This window comes from Cherax quadricarinatus, chromosome 27 (genome assembly GCF_038502225.1).
Source record: "Cherax quadricarinatus isolate ZL_2023a chromosome 27, ASM3850222v1, whole genome shotgun sequence".
Classification (NCBI taxonomy): domain Eukaryota; kingdom Metazoa; phylum Arthropoda; class Malacostraca; order Decapoda; family Parastacidae; genus Cherax; species Cherax quadricarinatus.
In genome coordinates this window covers 27,434,631-27,452,764 of record NC_091318.1, presented here as the reverse complement: position 1 = coordinate 27,452,764, position 18,134 = coordinate 27,434,631, and the positions used below count along the sequence as shown (strand labels likewise).

The window sequence follows — 18,134 nt, the reverse complement described above, 5'->3', positions numbered from 1 at the left end:
AAAATCATTTAAGTCAGTCAAGGAGCTTAATTTATCAACCAAGTCTATGTTGTTTTTAACATTAAAGTTAGAAATTTTGCCAACAATAGGGCTCAAAATATCAACAAGCCATTTGGATAATTTATATGAAACTGACCCTATGGAGCTAATAATTGGTCTGACTGGATTCCCTGGTTTGTGTGTTTTTATTAGTCCATACATGTAAGGCAAAGATGGATTAGTGGAAGTAAATTGTTTGACTAATTCATCTTTGCCTTTCAGTAGAAGTTTTATTGTTTTATTGAAATTGCTGTTAACGGTTTCTAGGGGATTTTTCCTAAGTTTAGAATAGGTTTCAGTATCATCTAAGAGATTATTCATTTTTTCTTGGTAATCATTTTCTTTCATAATTACTATTGCATTTATTTTGTCTGCTTTAGTAAGGCACAAATTTTTATTGTTATTAAGTGTATCATAAGACTTAAAGAATCTTTGAGGGCAATTGGGAATGTAAATTAGATCCATTTATAATTAATAGAATTTGGGAAGAATTTAATAATAATACACTGGACAAATAATAATTTTTATATTTTCTTGGGTAGAATAGTTTGTGGGTGAGTTGTGCAAAGGACCTATCCAAGTTGGGTCGGCTCGCCTCAGGTGTTTAACCGTTGTGGGATCTGATAGTGAGGTGCTGGCCAGACCCCTTATATAGCTTCCTTGGATGCTTTACTTTCATAGTTCCTTGATAATGTGAGTAGTCACGAAAGCACTTGGAATTTCTCTATTCTTTCAGAGTGGTTGTTTTGCATATTCTGAAATCACCTGTTTACTGTGATCTTATTGCATATATATATATATATATATATATATATATATATATATATATATATATATATATATATATATATATATATATATTCTGTATATTATCAATGAAATACGTAAATAATAGTAACTTACATATTTCTCAATGTATATACACCCAGAGATATTCTCGTAGTGCGTATACACTGAGAGATGTATATCGTTGAGTATATACAGTAGACGTAGAGATCTATACATTTCGGTTCATATACAGTGAGAGGTGTATAATCTGGGCATACATACACACAGATATACACATCTCGTTGTATATACACTAAGAAGTGCTAAACTTATTAGAAATTATCATCAAAATAAATTATGTCTCTAAGTCACTTAATAATAATTTTGATTTCGTATATAAATGAAAAAAAAATTACTATACATCATGCAGAAATTAAGTTCTATGATAAGAAAATAGTTCAGTTCCCCTAGAATAACCCAATAAAGTTAGTCTAATTTTACCTAATTCTCTAGTTACAAAGTTATAGGATTTCTAGCACAGCCTTGCAGCCATTAATCTAGAGACAACAGTATTTAAAATGTGATCAATGTAACTGGCTAAAGATAATTGACCCCCATAACATCCTCCCGGTAGATTAGTATTAAGGGATAATATACTGGAAGATGTTAATTAAAGACTAATGCTCCCGCCAGGGCTCGAACCTGGGACCTTCTGCGTGTAAAGCAGACGTGATAACCACTACACTACGAGAGCTCCCGAGGTATTGGTCTGGAGTTTTATGATTCTCAGATTGCGGGTTCTTTCCCCTGTCTGTGGTATGTTTTTTTTTTCTGGTAAGTTCTTTTTCCACACCGTCTAGAAAAAAAGATCACTGAGAAAAATTTTAAATGGTCAAATACCTGGAGTATACCTGGAGAGGGATTAAAGGGTCATTGCCCCCCTAGGCCGGTCTGTGACCAGGATGCGGGGGGCTTGTTATTTTTTTTAAGTGAAATTTACTAATTTCTTTTTTACAACTATCTATTTCCTCGAGATGCAGCTTCCACTGACACCTGCACGTTTAACAGTAAGTTTATTCAGGTATACACAAATACAGTTATATAGATTATCATACATAGCAGCATATGTGTACAGAACCTGGGATAACCCAAAAAAGTCAGAGTGACTTATTTCCATTGGGGTCCTTTAAACGGGAAAACAAAGATTTCATGAACCACAAACACCCCTACACCTGGAGTCAAAGATAAATTTTTGTGTAGGCCTCATGCATAATTTGAAACTCGTACAGGGATGTTACATAAGAAATTATGTGGATTATAAGAGTGAATCTAACAAAATGATTCTCACCATGAATCCCTATAATTCACATACTATAGACGGAAGTCTGAAGATTCCAGAAGAAATAATAATACCTGGAGAGTTTACCTGAAGAGGGTCAAAGCCCCCGCGGCCCGGTCTGTGACTAGGCCTCATGGTGGATCAGGGCCTGATCAACCAGGCTGTTACTACTGGCCGCACGCAATCCAGCGTACGAACCACAACCCGGCTGGTCAGATACACTCTTTAGGTTCCTATCTAGTGGCTGCTTGAAGACAGTCAGGGCCCTATCGATAATCCACCTTATGTATGCTGAGAGGCAGTTGAACAGTCTTGGGGCCCTGACACTTACTGTGCTGTCTCTTAACGTGCTAGTGGCACCCTTGCTTTCATTGGGGGATGTTGTATCGTCTGCAGAGTCTTTTGCTTTCGTAGGGAGTGATTTTTGTGTGCAAGTTTGGTACTAATCCCTCTAGGATTTTCCAGGTGTATATAATCCTGTATCTCTCCCGCCTGCGTTCCAGGGAGTACAGGTTGAAGAACTTCAATCGTTCCTAGTAACTGAGGTGTTTTATCGCAGTTATGCGGGCCGTGAAGGCTCTCTGTACACTTTCTAGGTCAGCAATTTCACCTGCCTTGAAAGGTGCTGTTAGTGTGCAGCAATATTCCACCATAATAATAATAATAATAATAATAATCCTTATTTCTACAAGTACATGGTATACAGGCCTAACTGACATACTACTATACAGAAAGCCCCTTTGTTATGCAGAGCATTTCGGGCAAATTAGGTGATCAATTTTGTCCCCAGGATGCGACCCACACCAGTCGACTAACACCCAGGTACATATTTTACTGGTGGGTGAGCAGGGACAGCAGGTGTCTTAAGGAAACACGTCCTAATGTTTCCAGCCGTACCGGGGATCGGAGCAAGAGCCAGAGCGTAAGTTTATTTAGGTATATATGTATAATTTTCATACATAGTTTAACATGTGTACATTATCTAAGATAACCGAAAAAGTCAGACAAAGTGACTTATTTCCACGGACTCTTAAAGAATCACGTGATCCATCGCTTCCCAGTGTTGTGACTGGTGAACAAGTTACAGTATTTGAAATGGTTAAAATCATAATAATTTTTAATGGATGGAGGGGTAAGCCAATGGAAGGCCTCGATCAGGTGACCAAAAGCTACCAGCTGTGGGTCATCATATGACTTAAGACCCGCGTCAGAAAACACTTGTCCTGTTTCCTGACAAACCTTACCTAAGTTACAGTAATAACAAACGATTTACAAGTTACAATGATACTGAACGATTTACAAGTTACATTGATAATGAACGATTTACAAGTTACAATGATAATGAACGATTTACAAGTTACAATGATAATGAACGATTTACAAGTTACATTGATAATGAACGATTTACAAGTTACAATGATAATGAACGATTTACAAGTTACAATGATAATGAACGATTTACAAGTTACAATGATAATGAACGATTTACAAGTTACAATGATAAATGAACGATTTACAATTTACATTGATAATGAACGATTTACAAGTTACAATGATAATGAACGATTTACAAGTTACAACGATAAATGAACGATTTACAAGTTACATTGATAATGAACGATTTACAAGTTACAATGATAAATGAACGATTTACAAGTTACATTGATAATGAACGATTTACAAGTTACAGTGATAAACGATTTACAAGCTACAGTGATAGTGAGGTGCAGCTTCCCCATTAATAATAGACGAAGGAAGAACAAATGAAAAGGAAAGAGAGGGGGAGGAAGGAGAATTAGAAAGAGAGGAGGATGGGAAGAGAAGAGAGTGGAAAGCGTAGGAACAGGAGAGGAAGGAAGCTGTAGGAAGATGAGAGGGGTGGGAGAAACAGACAGAAGAGGAGGACGGAAGGCGTGACACAGAAATCAAGACAACCAGTCAACTTGCAAGGTCTGACCACAAAGACCACACCTTCATCAGCATCTCAGTCTAACCTTCCACACACACACACACAGCTTCACTCAGGTACGAGCAGGGAGTAGCACCCGCGTGAAGGTTTAACCATAGTTACACCAGAAATCTGTAACACAGAAGGGTTTCGTTTTCTTTGAATGTCTGCTATGGGATTTCTCAGGGGGCGTGTGTTCGAAATACGAGAAAAGTGAGAGTTATTTCGAACATTGTAGTAAAGAAGTGGTCGTTAACAAGTGATCTTGTATGTGGCTTACTGACCAAATTAGATTTAAACTCATTTAGATTTTGCCGCCGAAGAAGCTAGTTAATTGTGCACTCTTATTTACATCTTATTTACGGTTTTAGCAAATTTATTGTGCACCCCATATCCATGCTGTGCACACTAGAGTCCAGTATATTGTAGACTATAACCATCCTATGGACGGTTGTAGCTAATTTATTGTGCGCCCCATATCCATTCTGTAGGTAAGTTTATCCAGGTATACACAAATACAGTTACATAGATTATCATACATAGCAGCATATGTGTAGAGAACCTAGGATAACCCAAATATACTGCTATATATGATAATCTACGTAACTGTTTTTGTGTATACCTGAATAAACTTACAGAATGGATATGAGGAGCACAATAAATCTGCTAAAACCGTCCATAAGATGTAAATAAGAGTGGACAATTAACTAGCTTCTTCGGCGGCAAAATCTAAATGAGTTTAAATCTGATTTGGTCAGTAAGCCACATACAAGATCACTTGTTAACGACCACTTCTTTACTACAGTGTTCGTAATAATTCTTCACTTTTCTCGTATTTCGAACACACGCCCCCCTGAGAAATCTCACAGCAGACATTCAAAGAAAACGAAACCCTTCAGTGTTACAGATTTCTGCTATAACTATGGATGGTAGTGTCCAGTTTATTGTAGATCCTATACCTGGTTCCAAGGTTCTCCTATACCTGTCTTGTGGACAGTTAGTGGCTAGTTTATGGTACACCACATATCTATCCTGCGAACGGTATTAGATATTTAAAGAACAATACCGTGACTGGAACAATACACAAATAACCCGACGCTTTCGCTCCAAGTCAGACCGAAACGTTATCATATGTTTCGGTGTATGTCCGGATTGCGTAGTAGCTACCTTGTTATGCACCCAATGTACATCCTGTAAATGGTAGTAGCTAGTTTATTGTACATTCTGTATCGGTGCTGTGGACGGTAGTGCGTTATCACATGGATGTAAGTAAGCATATGTACAATTATCATACATAGTTTAACATATGTGTAAATTACCTAGGATATCCCCCCCAAATTATTATTATTATAATCAAAAAAAGCGCTAAGCCACAAGGACTATACAGCGCTGCCCCCCCCCCCCCAAAAAAAAAAAATTGACAAAATAACTTATTTCCGTACAACTAACTGCAAACTAAACCATAAAAGTATTAATTGATTTTTGCTAGGTAGCTTTGATAGTGGAAATATTATACTTAACGAGGTATTGATCGGGTCGTTATGTACTTAACTTAAAGAGGAATTGATCGGGTTATAAGAACACTGTCATGTCATTAACTTAACGAGATATTGATCGAGTCATCATGTCATTAACATAACCAGGTATTGATCGGGTCATCATGAAAAAGAAGACAAAGAAGAAGGTATCAATGACCTGTCCTAGACCTTGAGTAAGTAATGCTGTCGACTAGCGGAACAAGAGAGGCAGTGGGAGGGTAACATTACCGTGCCAACAAGCCAACACCGCCACAACGGTTCTTCACGTGGTTTGTCACCTGCTCATATGTGCTGACAAATGGAGGCTTTTTTTTTTTTTTACATTTTGCCTCGAGGGGCGCGAGTTTGTTGGACAGTGCCACTCATTCCCTGAGTGAGAAAAAAAAAAAAAAACACTACGTTAACGACAGCAACGATACGATACTGTAGATATCAACTGTATCCTTTGATGTTTCAATATTAAGGTAACACTACCACGACAAATAATAATAATAATAATAATAATAATATTATTATTATTACTATTATTATTATTATTATTATTATTATTATTATTATTATTATTATTATTATTGTTGTTGTTATTAGGGAAGCGCTAATTCCGTAAGGGTTCATATAATACCTTATGAATGGGAAGTACAGAAGCAGCTTCATTGCTCCAAGACCTGGTGCTGTCTTAGTTATTTGTCAACTTATGGAGCTGTAGATTTTTTTTTAATTCACATTTGAGATTCACAAGATTCCACATCATTATTTAGTATGACGAAGAAATGTTTTTATGTTTGTCGTTCCAGGTCGTAAATGTGGCAGGAGAACAAGAGAAGAGCATCGGGTTAAAGTGTCGAGAATTTGAGAGTGAGGATTAGGGTTCAGTGTTAAGCCATTTAACGAGGGATTCATATTAATAGTGTTTATACACTCACAGTAACTAACTCTGGGAGAAGAAAGTTCTCAATGTGCTAATTCTATCATTGTAAATAGTTTACCAGAATGTGCATACCAAGCTAATGTTTAGTTTAATGAACTGAAGACTGAGTACAAACTACACCATCCTACAAGAGAAAAACGTATCCCCTACAACGTCGACAATAAACGTATTCCGCTTCTTTAACATTCGCAAATAACGATGGATGAGAGTGAGGACCTTCACAGTAGGAAATGCAGCGAGACGACACCTTTGATCTCAGGAAAGGGATCTACTTGGCCTGAACTCCCGACCTGGACAAGACCTTCCCGGCCCCTCCTGCCGACCCCGGCCACACTCCGTCAGCGCCTCGCGTATGTGGTGAACAACGTGACTGTGGAACCTATCATGTTTCTCAACATATTCGCATGGACTCTGCAGACCACGCTGGTGACTAACATGGTGCTCGAGAAGGTGAGACACCTCTATATCTCTGGTAGTCCAGTATAATCTATCATGCTATAGTAGGGGCCTATAGAGAAATAAAATTATTTAAATGAACATTTGTATTTATTTATAAGGAAGTGCTAATCTGTAAGAGTCACTCGGCACCTTAAAAATGGAAGGGATAAACAGGTTTGATCTCAGGAAGAAAATATATGTCCAATGATTCAAATCAAAAGCCTAAGAGAATAAATAGGTCTTCAGGGAATTTACTCGGATTTCTAAGGCTGTTTTTAGTTCTTTTTTACCCTAATACCTTTTTTATGTCGGGAGAAAAATTCAAGTTTTCCGTATTTCAATTTTTTTTAAGACAGTGTTTGCAGACTTGGCCTAGTCAACCGGAATCGTTTTACTAAACTAGGCTATCTTATAGTTAACTCTGCTATAACTCTGCTAATATCGGGAGGAAGAATAGATTTAAGGGGGAGGTAAAGAGGTGTCGATGTTCCAAGAAGTCATGTATGAGCATTTTTAAATCACACTAAGTGTGGGTAAGTGATTTTGCGAAGATGTACATCTCTCAGTGTATTTACACAGCGAAGTGAATATCGTCAGTGTATTTACACAGCGAAGTGAATATCTGTCAGTGTATATACACTGAGAGATATTCACTTTATCTCGTAGTGTATATGCACAGAGGAGCATAACCCTCAGTGTACGTACAACGAGAGGTGTTTATCTCTCAGTTCGCACACTGCACAGTATACCGCGGTTTTTTAAGGTTTCAAGTTATCTTGACGATAAGTATACATGCGTACTGCAGCCTTAACGACCCTACATTTAATAGTTCTTATTCAGGTAATAAGGGCGTAATAAATCTCACAGCTTCCTCTCTGTAATACTTCCTTACTGGTTTAGGAGTTCTGGTCCGAGACTGAGCCGCGGGAGCCATGATAACCTTTAATTATTGCAAGATAACTCCAGGTGTGTGCGGATCGGTACAATCACACTGAAGCCGAGTGCCAGAACCTCACCACTGAGGTAGCGACGGAGGCAACGATGGAGGCTGGGTCGGAGGGCATGCAGCGAGACACAGCCTGGGTGATGATGATGCAGGAGATAGTGGCTAGCCTGCCTGCGGTGGTCTATGTGCTCCTGCTGGGGTCCTGGAGTGACACCCATGGCAGGAAGCTTCCTATGCTGCTATCGTTCACTGGTAGCTTCATAGCCACAATCGTTTATATGGTAGGTGATTAACGTAATATTCAGTAGTGGTAGTAGCAGTAATAGCAGTAGTGGCAGTAGCAGCAGTATTGATTGTAGAATTTGTGATAATGGCAGTAATAGTGGTGGTAGAAACATTTGTAAAAGCAGTAGTAATATTTGCGATAGTAGTACTCATTTGTTTTCAACAAACTGGCTGTATCCCACCGAGGCAGGATGACCTAAAAAGAAAAACGAAATTTTTTCTTTATAAATTTAGTAATTTATACAGAAGGGGTTACTAGCCCTTTGCTCCCGGCATTTTAGACGCCTCTTACGACATGCCTGGCTTACGGAGGAAGAATTCTTTTCCACTTGCCCACAGAGGGTAGTATTAGTGGTGATAATAATATTAGTGGTGGTAATAATATTAGTACAATGCCTGCACTTTAAAGGAGGGGTTTGGGATATTGGCAGTTTGGAGGGATATGTTGTGTATCTTTATATGTGTATGCTTCTAAACTGTTGTATTCTGAGCACCTCTGCAAAAACAGTGATAATGTGCGAGTGTGGTGAAAGTGTTGAATGATGATGAAAGTATTTTCTTTTTGGGGATTTTCTTTCTTTTTTGGGTCACCCTGCCTCGGTGGGAGACGGCCGACTTGTTGAAAAAAAAAAAAAAATATTAGTGGTGGTAATAATATCAGTAGTGATAGTATTATTAGTAACTGCAGTAATAAAGTGGGTGCAGCAACAGTCAGGATAAACATTTCACGAATAACCTTCCCTGAGAGAGAAAACTTTAAGGTTTTAAACAACTTTTCGGCTCACCGTAGACCATTATCAAGACACTGATAAGTCGTCAAAAATTTTCATCTCTAATTGTTGTTTTGTTTGTGAATTTTGTCAGTCACGATATTGTTGCTGTCACGGTATTGTTGCAGCCAGGATATTGTTGCAGTCACGGTATTGTTGCAGTCACGGTATTGTTGCAGCCACGGTATTGTTGCAGTCACGGTATTGTTGCAGCCACGGTATAGTGACTTTAATTCATAAAGATAACACCGTTTCGAGCATGACTTTCTCCTTCCACCATTTTTCTCATGAGTATAATAATAATAATAATAATAATAATAATAATAATAATAACAATAATAATTCCTGCTTTGCAGATGAACGCTTTCTGGTGGTGGCTGCCCGTTGAAGACATCCTGGTGGCTGGTGTAGCCCGTGGCCTGACAGGTGGCAGCATTACCCTCCTCATGGCCACATACTCCTACATATCAGACCTCTCAGACCACACCTCCCGTACATTGCGTATCGCCTTCCTTGACTTCGCCATGTTCATTGGTGCTCCTGTAGGACTGTTCCTCAGCTGTGTCATCTTCTCCAGCCTTGGCTACCTCGGGGTGTTCAGCGTCAGCGGTCTTGCCTTTCTGGTAGCTATTATTTATATCCTCTTCTACATCGAAGACACAAAGAGTTCCTCCATCAGTGACAACAACAACTTGCCAGATCTTCCGCTAGGAAAAGATGTTTGCAGCAGTCAGCTCCGTGACATCTTCGACGTGAGGAACGTCATGAGGAGTCTGGCTGTAGCGGTCCGACGTAGGGAGAACTACGGTAGAGCTAAGATCCTCTCACTCATGACAGCCCTGTGTCTTCTCCTGTTTACCTCTGGTGAGTTTCGTTAGATCTGCTTAATCAACGCAGACTCACTCTCTCTCTTTCTCTCTCTCTCTCTCTCTCTCTCTCTCTCTCTCTCTCTCTCTCTCTCTCTCTCTCTCTCTCTCTCAAATCCGTTTATATTATTTCATCAGCAATACATTTTTAGATTTTTTTTTAGAATCCATTTTAATTCGAGGGACACAAGAACGAGATCTAATAAACCCAGAAGGCTTTAACGCCTTTTGGAATATAATATAGCCCAATATACTCTATCTTATTTCTCAAATTTTGCTCTAACATCCCACACCCTCTACTCTCTCTTCCACAGGTTCGAATCAGCTGGAATATCTGTACGCCAAGAGGATGTTAGGCTGGACATACTTGCAGTACGCCCAGCTCAATATATTTGACATAGTGTTTGGAAGTGTTGGTAAGAGAGGCTGGGGTACTCTTCTTGCTCATAAAAAAAATTAGTGTCAGTGTCTGCATAAGTGAACGAAGGATCGAGCCTCCGTCACTCAGTGCACTGAATGACAAATAGACATAGAGCTTTTCATAAAAAAATTATGGTTATAACAACCTATACACTTTTTTGCTATTGTTATTTGGGCTTTTTATTGTAATTGTTATGGTTTGTATTGTTATTATACGAAATATAATTGCGACCCGGCGGATTTTGTTCCCTATTTTGTTAAGTCCGTTATATGGAGGGCTAGAGAAAAAAAATTCATCTCACATTCTTCTATCGCAATTAGTGTCATGTTTATAAAGTTAACCAGAGGTTTCCACCTGTCACCTGACAGGGACGTCGCTGGTGTTGCCTGTGCTGAGTTACTGGCTTGGGGTGCAGGACACAGTGCTTGCTGTGGTGGGCTGTCTCAGTAAGACCTCGGGATTCCTCTTTACGGGTCTTGGAAACACTGCTACTCTCATGTATATGGGTGAGTTAAAACGAGTTTCATTTAGGCACGAGTTTTTTTTCTCTCTCTAGATTTATGCATTGTTTATTTTGTAGAATTCCCGAATGAAGTTTATGGGAGTTAACTCTTATGATATGACTTGCGACTGTCCTGGAAATCCCACTCTTTTCAACCTTGTTTTGAATGTGACAACAAGAGGAACTTTCCTCTTATTCTTCTGATCTTACTTTCCCAGGAGCTGAATGAACCCTAAGGGTTCATTCAGCTTCTGGGAAAGTAATAACAATAATGATAATTATAATGATAATAATAATAATAGCAGCAGCAGAGAAACTTTCTGTTGACTATCCATCTACGTTCATTCTAACAGGATATATACAAGAAGTGTCTCTCTCTGTGTATATACACTGAGAGTTTGCGTAATTCCTATTTTTGGCATTAAAATATTCTTGCCGTGTGGTGTACAGGCGACGTACGAAATTTATGACCCTCGTGTAGTTGAAAGGCTTTAAATCCCATTAACCAACGTGTCACTTCATTATTTCAGGATATCTATACTATTTTTTTATATCTGGTTAGCAATAGTCTACCGTACAATTCTTGATTTCAAATTACTGCATACAGAAAATATACAATAATCTGAAGTATCCTGCGGATATTTAAATCCCTCAGCGTTTCACATGTTAATGTCAGACTCATTTGGAAATTTTCTGACAGCCTCGGTGGTGTCGTTCCTGGCTGGGCTACCGCTGATCGTGACCCGCGCTGTGATCAGCAAGCTGGTCCCTGCAGAGGAGACAGGAGCTGTGTTCTCCCTGCTGGCCGCCCTAGAGGCTGTGGTGCCCCTCATCTCCTGCCCAACCTACACCCTTACCTACGCCGCTACCCTAGATCTCTACCCTGGCACTATGTACTTCCTCAGCGCCATCGCCACCACAATGGCTGCCTTTATTTATACGTAAGTATATCCTTAAATCGTACTCGTTTTCTATTATACACTTGCTCGTTTTTTACTTGACTTTTTAGGAGAAACTATCTTTCTCTTTTTTTTTTTTTAAGTTAGTAAGTACCGCTAAAGAACTAATTAAGAACTTCGGCGGTTTCGATCCCGAACAACTGAAAACGTTGAGCATGTTTCCTAAGCCTGGTGCTCCTGTTTCCCTAGCAGTAATAAGGTTGACTGTCTGTTATGGGTTACATCCTGGATAAGATAACATAAGAGGGGTGAAGGGAATTAATGAACCTCAATGGAAATAATCCAGACAGACTGTATTATCCTGGGTTACTAACCTTCCGGGTTAATAATCCAAGCAAGATCTTATATACCGGCTGTTGAATGGAAGGTTATCATGTTTGATCTATGGAAAGGTAGGGTAGCCCCTATTCCTGTCAAAATATCGTGAAAATAAATCACAATTAACAAAGCTAACAAACCAGTATTTTATCTCTAATTTTTGCCCCAATTCCAGTATTATTTCATTCTGTGATCGTTAGTCGCCTGAAGAAGCAGATATTCATCAAGTCTTCTGAATACTCACTCACTGCCCTGCCTACTGACGGAGGCTCCTCATGGGTGTAGAGTCTCCTGAAGAAGCAGACATTCATCAAGTCTTCTGAATACTCACTCACTGCCCTGCCTACTGACGGAGGCTCCTCATGGGTGTAGAGTCTCCTGAAGAAGCAGACATTCATCAAGTCTTCTGAGGGACTCACTGCCCTGCCTGCTGACGGAGGCTCCTCAATGACGATTGCTCCAAAAAATATCAAAGTCCGTTTTTCAACCGTGTGATAATACTAACAAATGCGGAAAAATACCCTGATTGTCCTTATTGTAAATAACTCCTAACCACTGTAATTTTCCTAAATGCAGCCATGACTTGATCAAAACTGAGTAACTGTAAATAATTCATATGCACATATAAGGTAAATATAAGGCTTTTGTGACCAACACAAGATATATATACCCCAAGATATGAACGTCTCTCAGTGTATATAAACAGAGTTTAATCCTTATTTTAGAGATTAATGTGCTCCTGACGTGTGGTGAGCAGGTGACTTGCAGGCTGAATGACCTTCGTGTAGTCGATAGGCTTTCAACCCAATTAATCAATTTTGTGTGACTGATTCACGATTATAAATAACTCATTATTATCTCTGAATCCATAAATTTGTTATTTTTTTATCACTTCTGTAATTTGCATAGCCAACCAAAATTATTGGGATGAAAGCCACTAGACGCCTGATGTGCCTCTGTAATTCCTTGACTACCTCCCACAAGAGCAGCACAAGGGTGCATAGCGAAGATATTCAGCTAAGTACGTCCGCTTGAGTGAGCATCTGACCTCAGCCCGCCTCGACCCATTCTTATTATTATTATTATTATTATTATTATTATTATTATTATTATTATTATATTCATGGGGGTTATATACAGCACCTGGAGAATGTGAAATAATCCGATTTGATCCAAAAATAACTGGAAAGTTGTGAATTTGATGAACATCGACACCATGCCCAGCCCTTCTAGGGTAGGATAGGTACCTGAGCCCGAGCTTACAGCTCACAAGACTGTCATTCCCATTATCCCCCTTGGGGCGGGGATGGCAGACCAGAGAAGCCTAGCTTGTGGCTACGCCTGGGGAGAGTTGGTCCCAAAGATGAGGGGGTACTTGTGCCTCCTCCCATGGGAGACTTAGGTCTCAGACACTCCCTAAAGAGGGAGCCAAGGCCACCACTTGGAAAAGGCCTGGGCCGTTAGAAAATACCGGCGAATCTTTAATAATAAAAATAAATAAATTTGATGAACACAAACAGAGAAGTAATTTGTCTTCAAGACTGCCATTTAAGTTGTGATCAATTATTCCTATAATTAGTAGTTGTAGTAGTAGTAATTGGCTCGCAGCTGAGTGTTAGCACCTTCTTCTTACAATCAAAGGACCCGAGTTCAATTCTGGGCAGTAGGAGACATTGTAGAACTCAACTTACACCTGGCATTAAATAGGTACCAGATGGTATACTGAGAGGAGTTATTATTATTATTGCGAAGGGTTCACACACAGCGATCCAATTCCTTGGATCAGAGCCACAGGATTCTCACTTGTCTGAGGGGATCACAAAGCTCCTCTTCTCTGGCACTGACATCCTGGATATCCTACGGGATGCCGTCGACTGTGTGATACACAGTCACTTGTATGATGCACAGTCGACCGTATGATGCACAGTCGACTGTATGATAAATGTGCATAAAATATGAATAATATACCTGATAAATATAAACAATAGCTAGCAGACGCGTGCCAGACAGTCATTTGTTTGGTAACAAGAATCAAATTATACTTATTACAGAGTAGCTAGCGTTTATTACACAATATTTAACAGTGGCATCACTTATATATATATATATATATATATATATATATATATATATATATATATATATATATATATATATATATATATATTAATGAGCCCCAGATAATATTAGTTCAAGAAGTTCTTTATATTGGAATCAATAAAACTTATTTTTTAAAGTGTAAACAATCTTTATTAGGAAGTATATAAATTTTTATTAATATTTAAGGAATCATATCATGATGCATTTTTTATAACAATATAAAACTTCTTTATCATGACATAAATAATCTATATCTTTTTTTTACGTAAACATTTAAGAGTGTAACCAATTTACATCCGTATGTACAAGCAATTATCCCAGGATGTTAATAACATTTCTGTTTAATAATATAAACATCTCCAGACTCTTAACATTCTCTATAAAAATGTAAATGAAATCTGTAATGACGTGAAATAAAATGAATTTTTTTCTTATTTGGCGGACTTTTTCGTTAACCCTCCGAGCATTTGGTAAGCGTTGAGTATTTTGAGTTTTCTTCGTCGGCAGAAGCGTTGAGCATCATAAAGTGTTCGTTAACCATCGCAAGGAATCGTGTAACTCAACAGAACAGAGAAGACGGGGGGTAAGAGGACCTTAATGAGGAAAGAATAATGAAAACTAATTTTTTTGCCAGATGCTGAGCTGTGTTGGTACCAGTTTCTTGAGTGTATATTAAAAAAAAATTGGTTTTATTATTTATACATTAGTGGAGCATTCAGGTATTGTGGCATCTACATGGAACATATTTTCTGACCCATAGTGATTCACTTTGTCTTGATTACCTTAATAAATCGTGATAAATATCTCAACACCAACCTGGCTGCAAAACAACAATTAACGGTATCACAATAAACCCTGAGTGACCAACGCTGGATGATACACTCACTGGAGAGGCTTCAGCAGAGGCTTCAACAGAGGCTTTAGCAGTCCAGACTGCGGTGCCTCGCCACAAGCTATCACATTCTCCTATTCTGTTCTCTTCCCACTTTTTTTTCATTCTCTGACACTGACCTTTCCACGGAGACAATTTACGTTCCAAGTGCTCAGTAACATGTCTTCAGCCTGGATAATAAGATGCTTAAAAAACACACACACACATTTAACAAATCTCAGAGGGGAAAATTATGCAGACTAGTAAATTAAGGAAAATGAATTTAAAAGATATGATTAATACCGTATAGTATTGATGTTATTGTTATTCCAAGATATTAACATATTACATGTTTTTAACTTTAAATACAAGAATAGAGTCCTCCTACACTTACGAAAATGACGATACACGGACGTTGAGGATTAACAAAGAAACACGAATTCCTTCCCTTGAGGTTATTTACCGATATTACTTACGGCTATTTGCTCTAAGAAGACACCGAGGGAGAATTTGAGCAGGTGGCAACATCTAGGATTACAGATATGTAACTTTTTCTTTGTTCATCTCGTGGAGTGTTTGAATGTTTGTGTTTTGAGATGTTTAGGAAATTAATAGGAAGGTAACTTAAAGCTAAAGCAAAGATGATTATTTATAGCTCACATACACACACAGCCAGGAGCTGTGACTCGACCTTTGCAACCCCAAATAGGTGAATACAAATAGGCGAGTACACACACCCACACAAACACCCACATAAATACCCACATACACACATATACCATATTTCTCTCTCTCTCTCTCTCGCTCTCTCATATTTAATTGTAGGCTGACATAATGAATAATAATAATAAATAAACACAATAAAATATTAGAACAGATATAATAACCTTATTAATATTAATAAAAAATAGTCGTGCAATGACCTGACTTTCAGATACAGTTTCATGACGATGCAGAGATACAGTCAGAATTGTATTACTGATGTAGTCTTCTTTACTACTGCCGATACGGTTATACATCTCTTATTAACGGTTGTAAATCTTTTTCCGAAAGTCTTACATCTGTGCTCTCACACAACGAAGGTAAATAAATAAAAGGAATCCGTATTTACCGAACGTAACACTGATTTAAATCCTCCTAACATATATTTTACAGGAAGATAATAGTATTAAATCCTATCTCACATTTCTAATTCACAAAATGAGCAGAATTAAATCCTCCGAGCACATTTCTAACAAAGCGAAATAATTATTACAGGAATGCTACTTATGACATTTTGGACCGACTTGGACCATCATTACTTTATGGTCCAAGTCGGACCGAAACGTCGACATAAGTTTCGGTCTCCTAAGTGCGGATTATTTGTGTATTATTCCAGTCACGGCAGTGTGCCTTCCAATTCATGTATACAACAACATATATACGAAAATAAAATTTTATTTACTAATAAAAAAAAGCTAGCCATGTATAGATGAAAATCAGAATGAGTGACACAAAATGTGGTGATTCAGAGCTCATATTGACGGCTGAAGAGGAATGATTTCTGTTGTTCTGTTGTTGACGTTTTTAGCCTTTGATTCTTCTCATGTTTATAGCTACCGTTGAGGCCTTGGATTCTTCTGATGTTTATAGCTACCGTTGAGGCCTTGGATTCTTCTCATGTTTATAGCTACCGTTGAGGCCTTGGATTCTTCTGATGTTTATAGCTAGCGTTGAGGCCTTGGATTCTTCTCATGTTTATAGCTAGCGTTGAGGCCTTGGATTCTTCTAGTTTCTTTGGATGAAAGTTATTGTAAGAATCCTCCATCAAGGAGCACCCATGACTCGCCATTAATATGTATTCCTACCCTGGTAAATATTCATCATGGTGATTATCCATGCATGGTTTTTACCATAAGTACACAAAATGGTACGTGCCTCCTCTGGTAAATGCTACCATTTCTGTCTAGCGTATCTACTATAATTGTCAACAATGGTAAATGTTTATCGTCAGTAACCTATGTAACTTTTATGTCAAGCATCTGATTGGTAAATGCCATGACAGTTTTAGTTTGATATCTTATTACCGCCATTGTTACGCTGCTCTATGGAACCCGATTTTTTAAATGAAACGTTAGAAAAACATTACGCATTGGTTTCTACGATAAATGATGCTTTACTACGTATTGTGCTCAAGTTCATGGACCCCCGTGTTCACTCGGCTGCTGTTACAACGAGAGAGCACTCAGGGGAGGCGCCTTGGTGAAGGGCTCTTGATCCAAGGACTTGAAACTACTTTTCCCTTCCTCGCATCGAACCTACTTGCCTCCCATTCCACCATTGGTTTTGCTTATCTATGTCTGCCATTTAAAGTTAGGTTAGGTTAGACTAGGTTATGTTAAGTTAGACTAGTTTAGGCTAGGTTATATATGGTTAGGATATGTTATAATATGCAGGCATTAGCTAGATTAGGTTAGGTTAAGTCAGTCTAGGTTAAGCAAGGATAGTCAAGTTTAGGCTAGTTAATCTATGTTAGGATGGGTTATATTGTACTAGTTTTCGCATGGTTAGGTTAAGGTTAAGTTAGCATAGGCTATTAAATTAACATAACGGAAGGGAAAAAAATATTGTGAATTGGTAGTAAGTGTTCTCGATAAAACAGCCGCCATGTAAACACGGAAGAGACGATGAACTACAACGAACGTCAGGAAATTAACGTTCACTTCACTGGCAAAAGAACGACTTTCCACGTTCTGCTGAACGCTCACGAACGCAAGTTCTCTAAAGAGGATACACTGTTATGTCGGTGTCACCATGGCTACCAAGATTACAGATGTGAATGATGACTGCGGGGATAATTGTTGACAAACACGGGAATGTGTAAACATGTTCCCGTATTAGAGGGAGATGAAGAACAACTGAAGGAGAATAACAGGAAAGAAGTTGATGAAAGAAGCAAGGAGGTAGAGGATGGATGAAGATACTTTTAAAAACAATATACAAAACGAAGAGGAAATGAAGGATTACAAAGAAGACAGTTAAAAAAGAAGAGGCACGAAGAAAAGTGTAATAAGTGTCTCTCCTAAACTTCTAGACAGGATATATGTATATATGTATAT

At 38.4% G+C, this 18,134-nt stretch overlaps 1 protein-coding gene and 1 non-coding gene across 2 annotated transcripts in view; one reads left to right on the top strand and one right to left on the bottom strand.

Moving 5' to 3' along the window:
• LOC128691108 (lysosomal proton-coupled steroid conjugate and bile acid symporter SLC46A3-like) overlaps positions 1-14,160 on the top strand; it is a 40,466-nt gene extending 26,306 nt beyond the window's left edge. The window contains exons 2-8 of the mRNA XM_053779918.2: positions 6,427-7,010; positions 7,965-8,225; positions 9,356-9,863; positions 10,180-10,281; positions 10,655-10,792; positions 11,489-11,729; positions 12,241-14,160. Coding sequence (XP_053635893.2) covers positions 6,759-7,010; positions 7,965-8,225; positions 9,356-9,863; positions 10,180-10,281; positions 10,655-10,792; positions 11,489-11,729; positions 12,241-12,265 — 1,527 coding nt within the window. The 5' untranslated portion in view covers positions 6,427-6,758 and the 3' untranslated portion in view covers positions 12,266-14,160. The remainder of the gene's footprint in view (positions 1-6,426; positions 7,011-7,964; positions 8,226-9,355; positions 9,864-10,179; positions 10,282-10,654; positions 10,793-11,488; positions 11,730-12,240) is intronic.
• TRNAV-UAC (transfer RNA valine (anticodon UAC)) lies at positions 1,489-1,561 on the bottom strand. The gene has a single exon. It is a non-coding gene; the product is annotated as a tRNA-Val (tRNA).
• Positions 14,161-18,134: the final 3,974 nt, after the last annotated feature.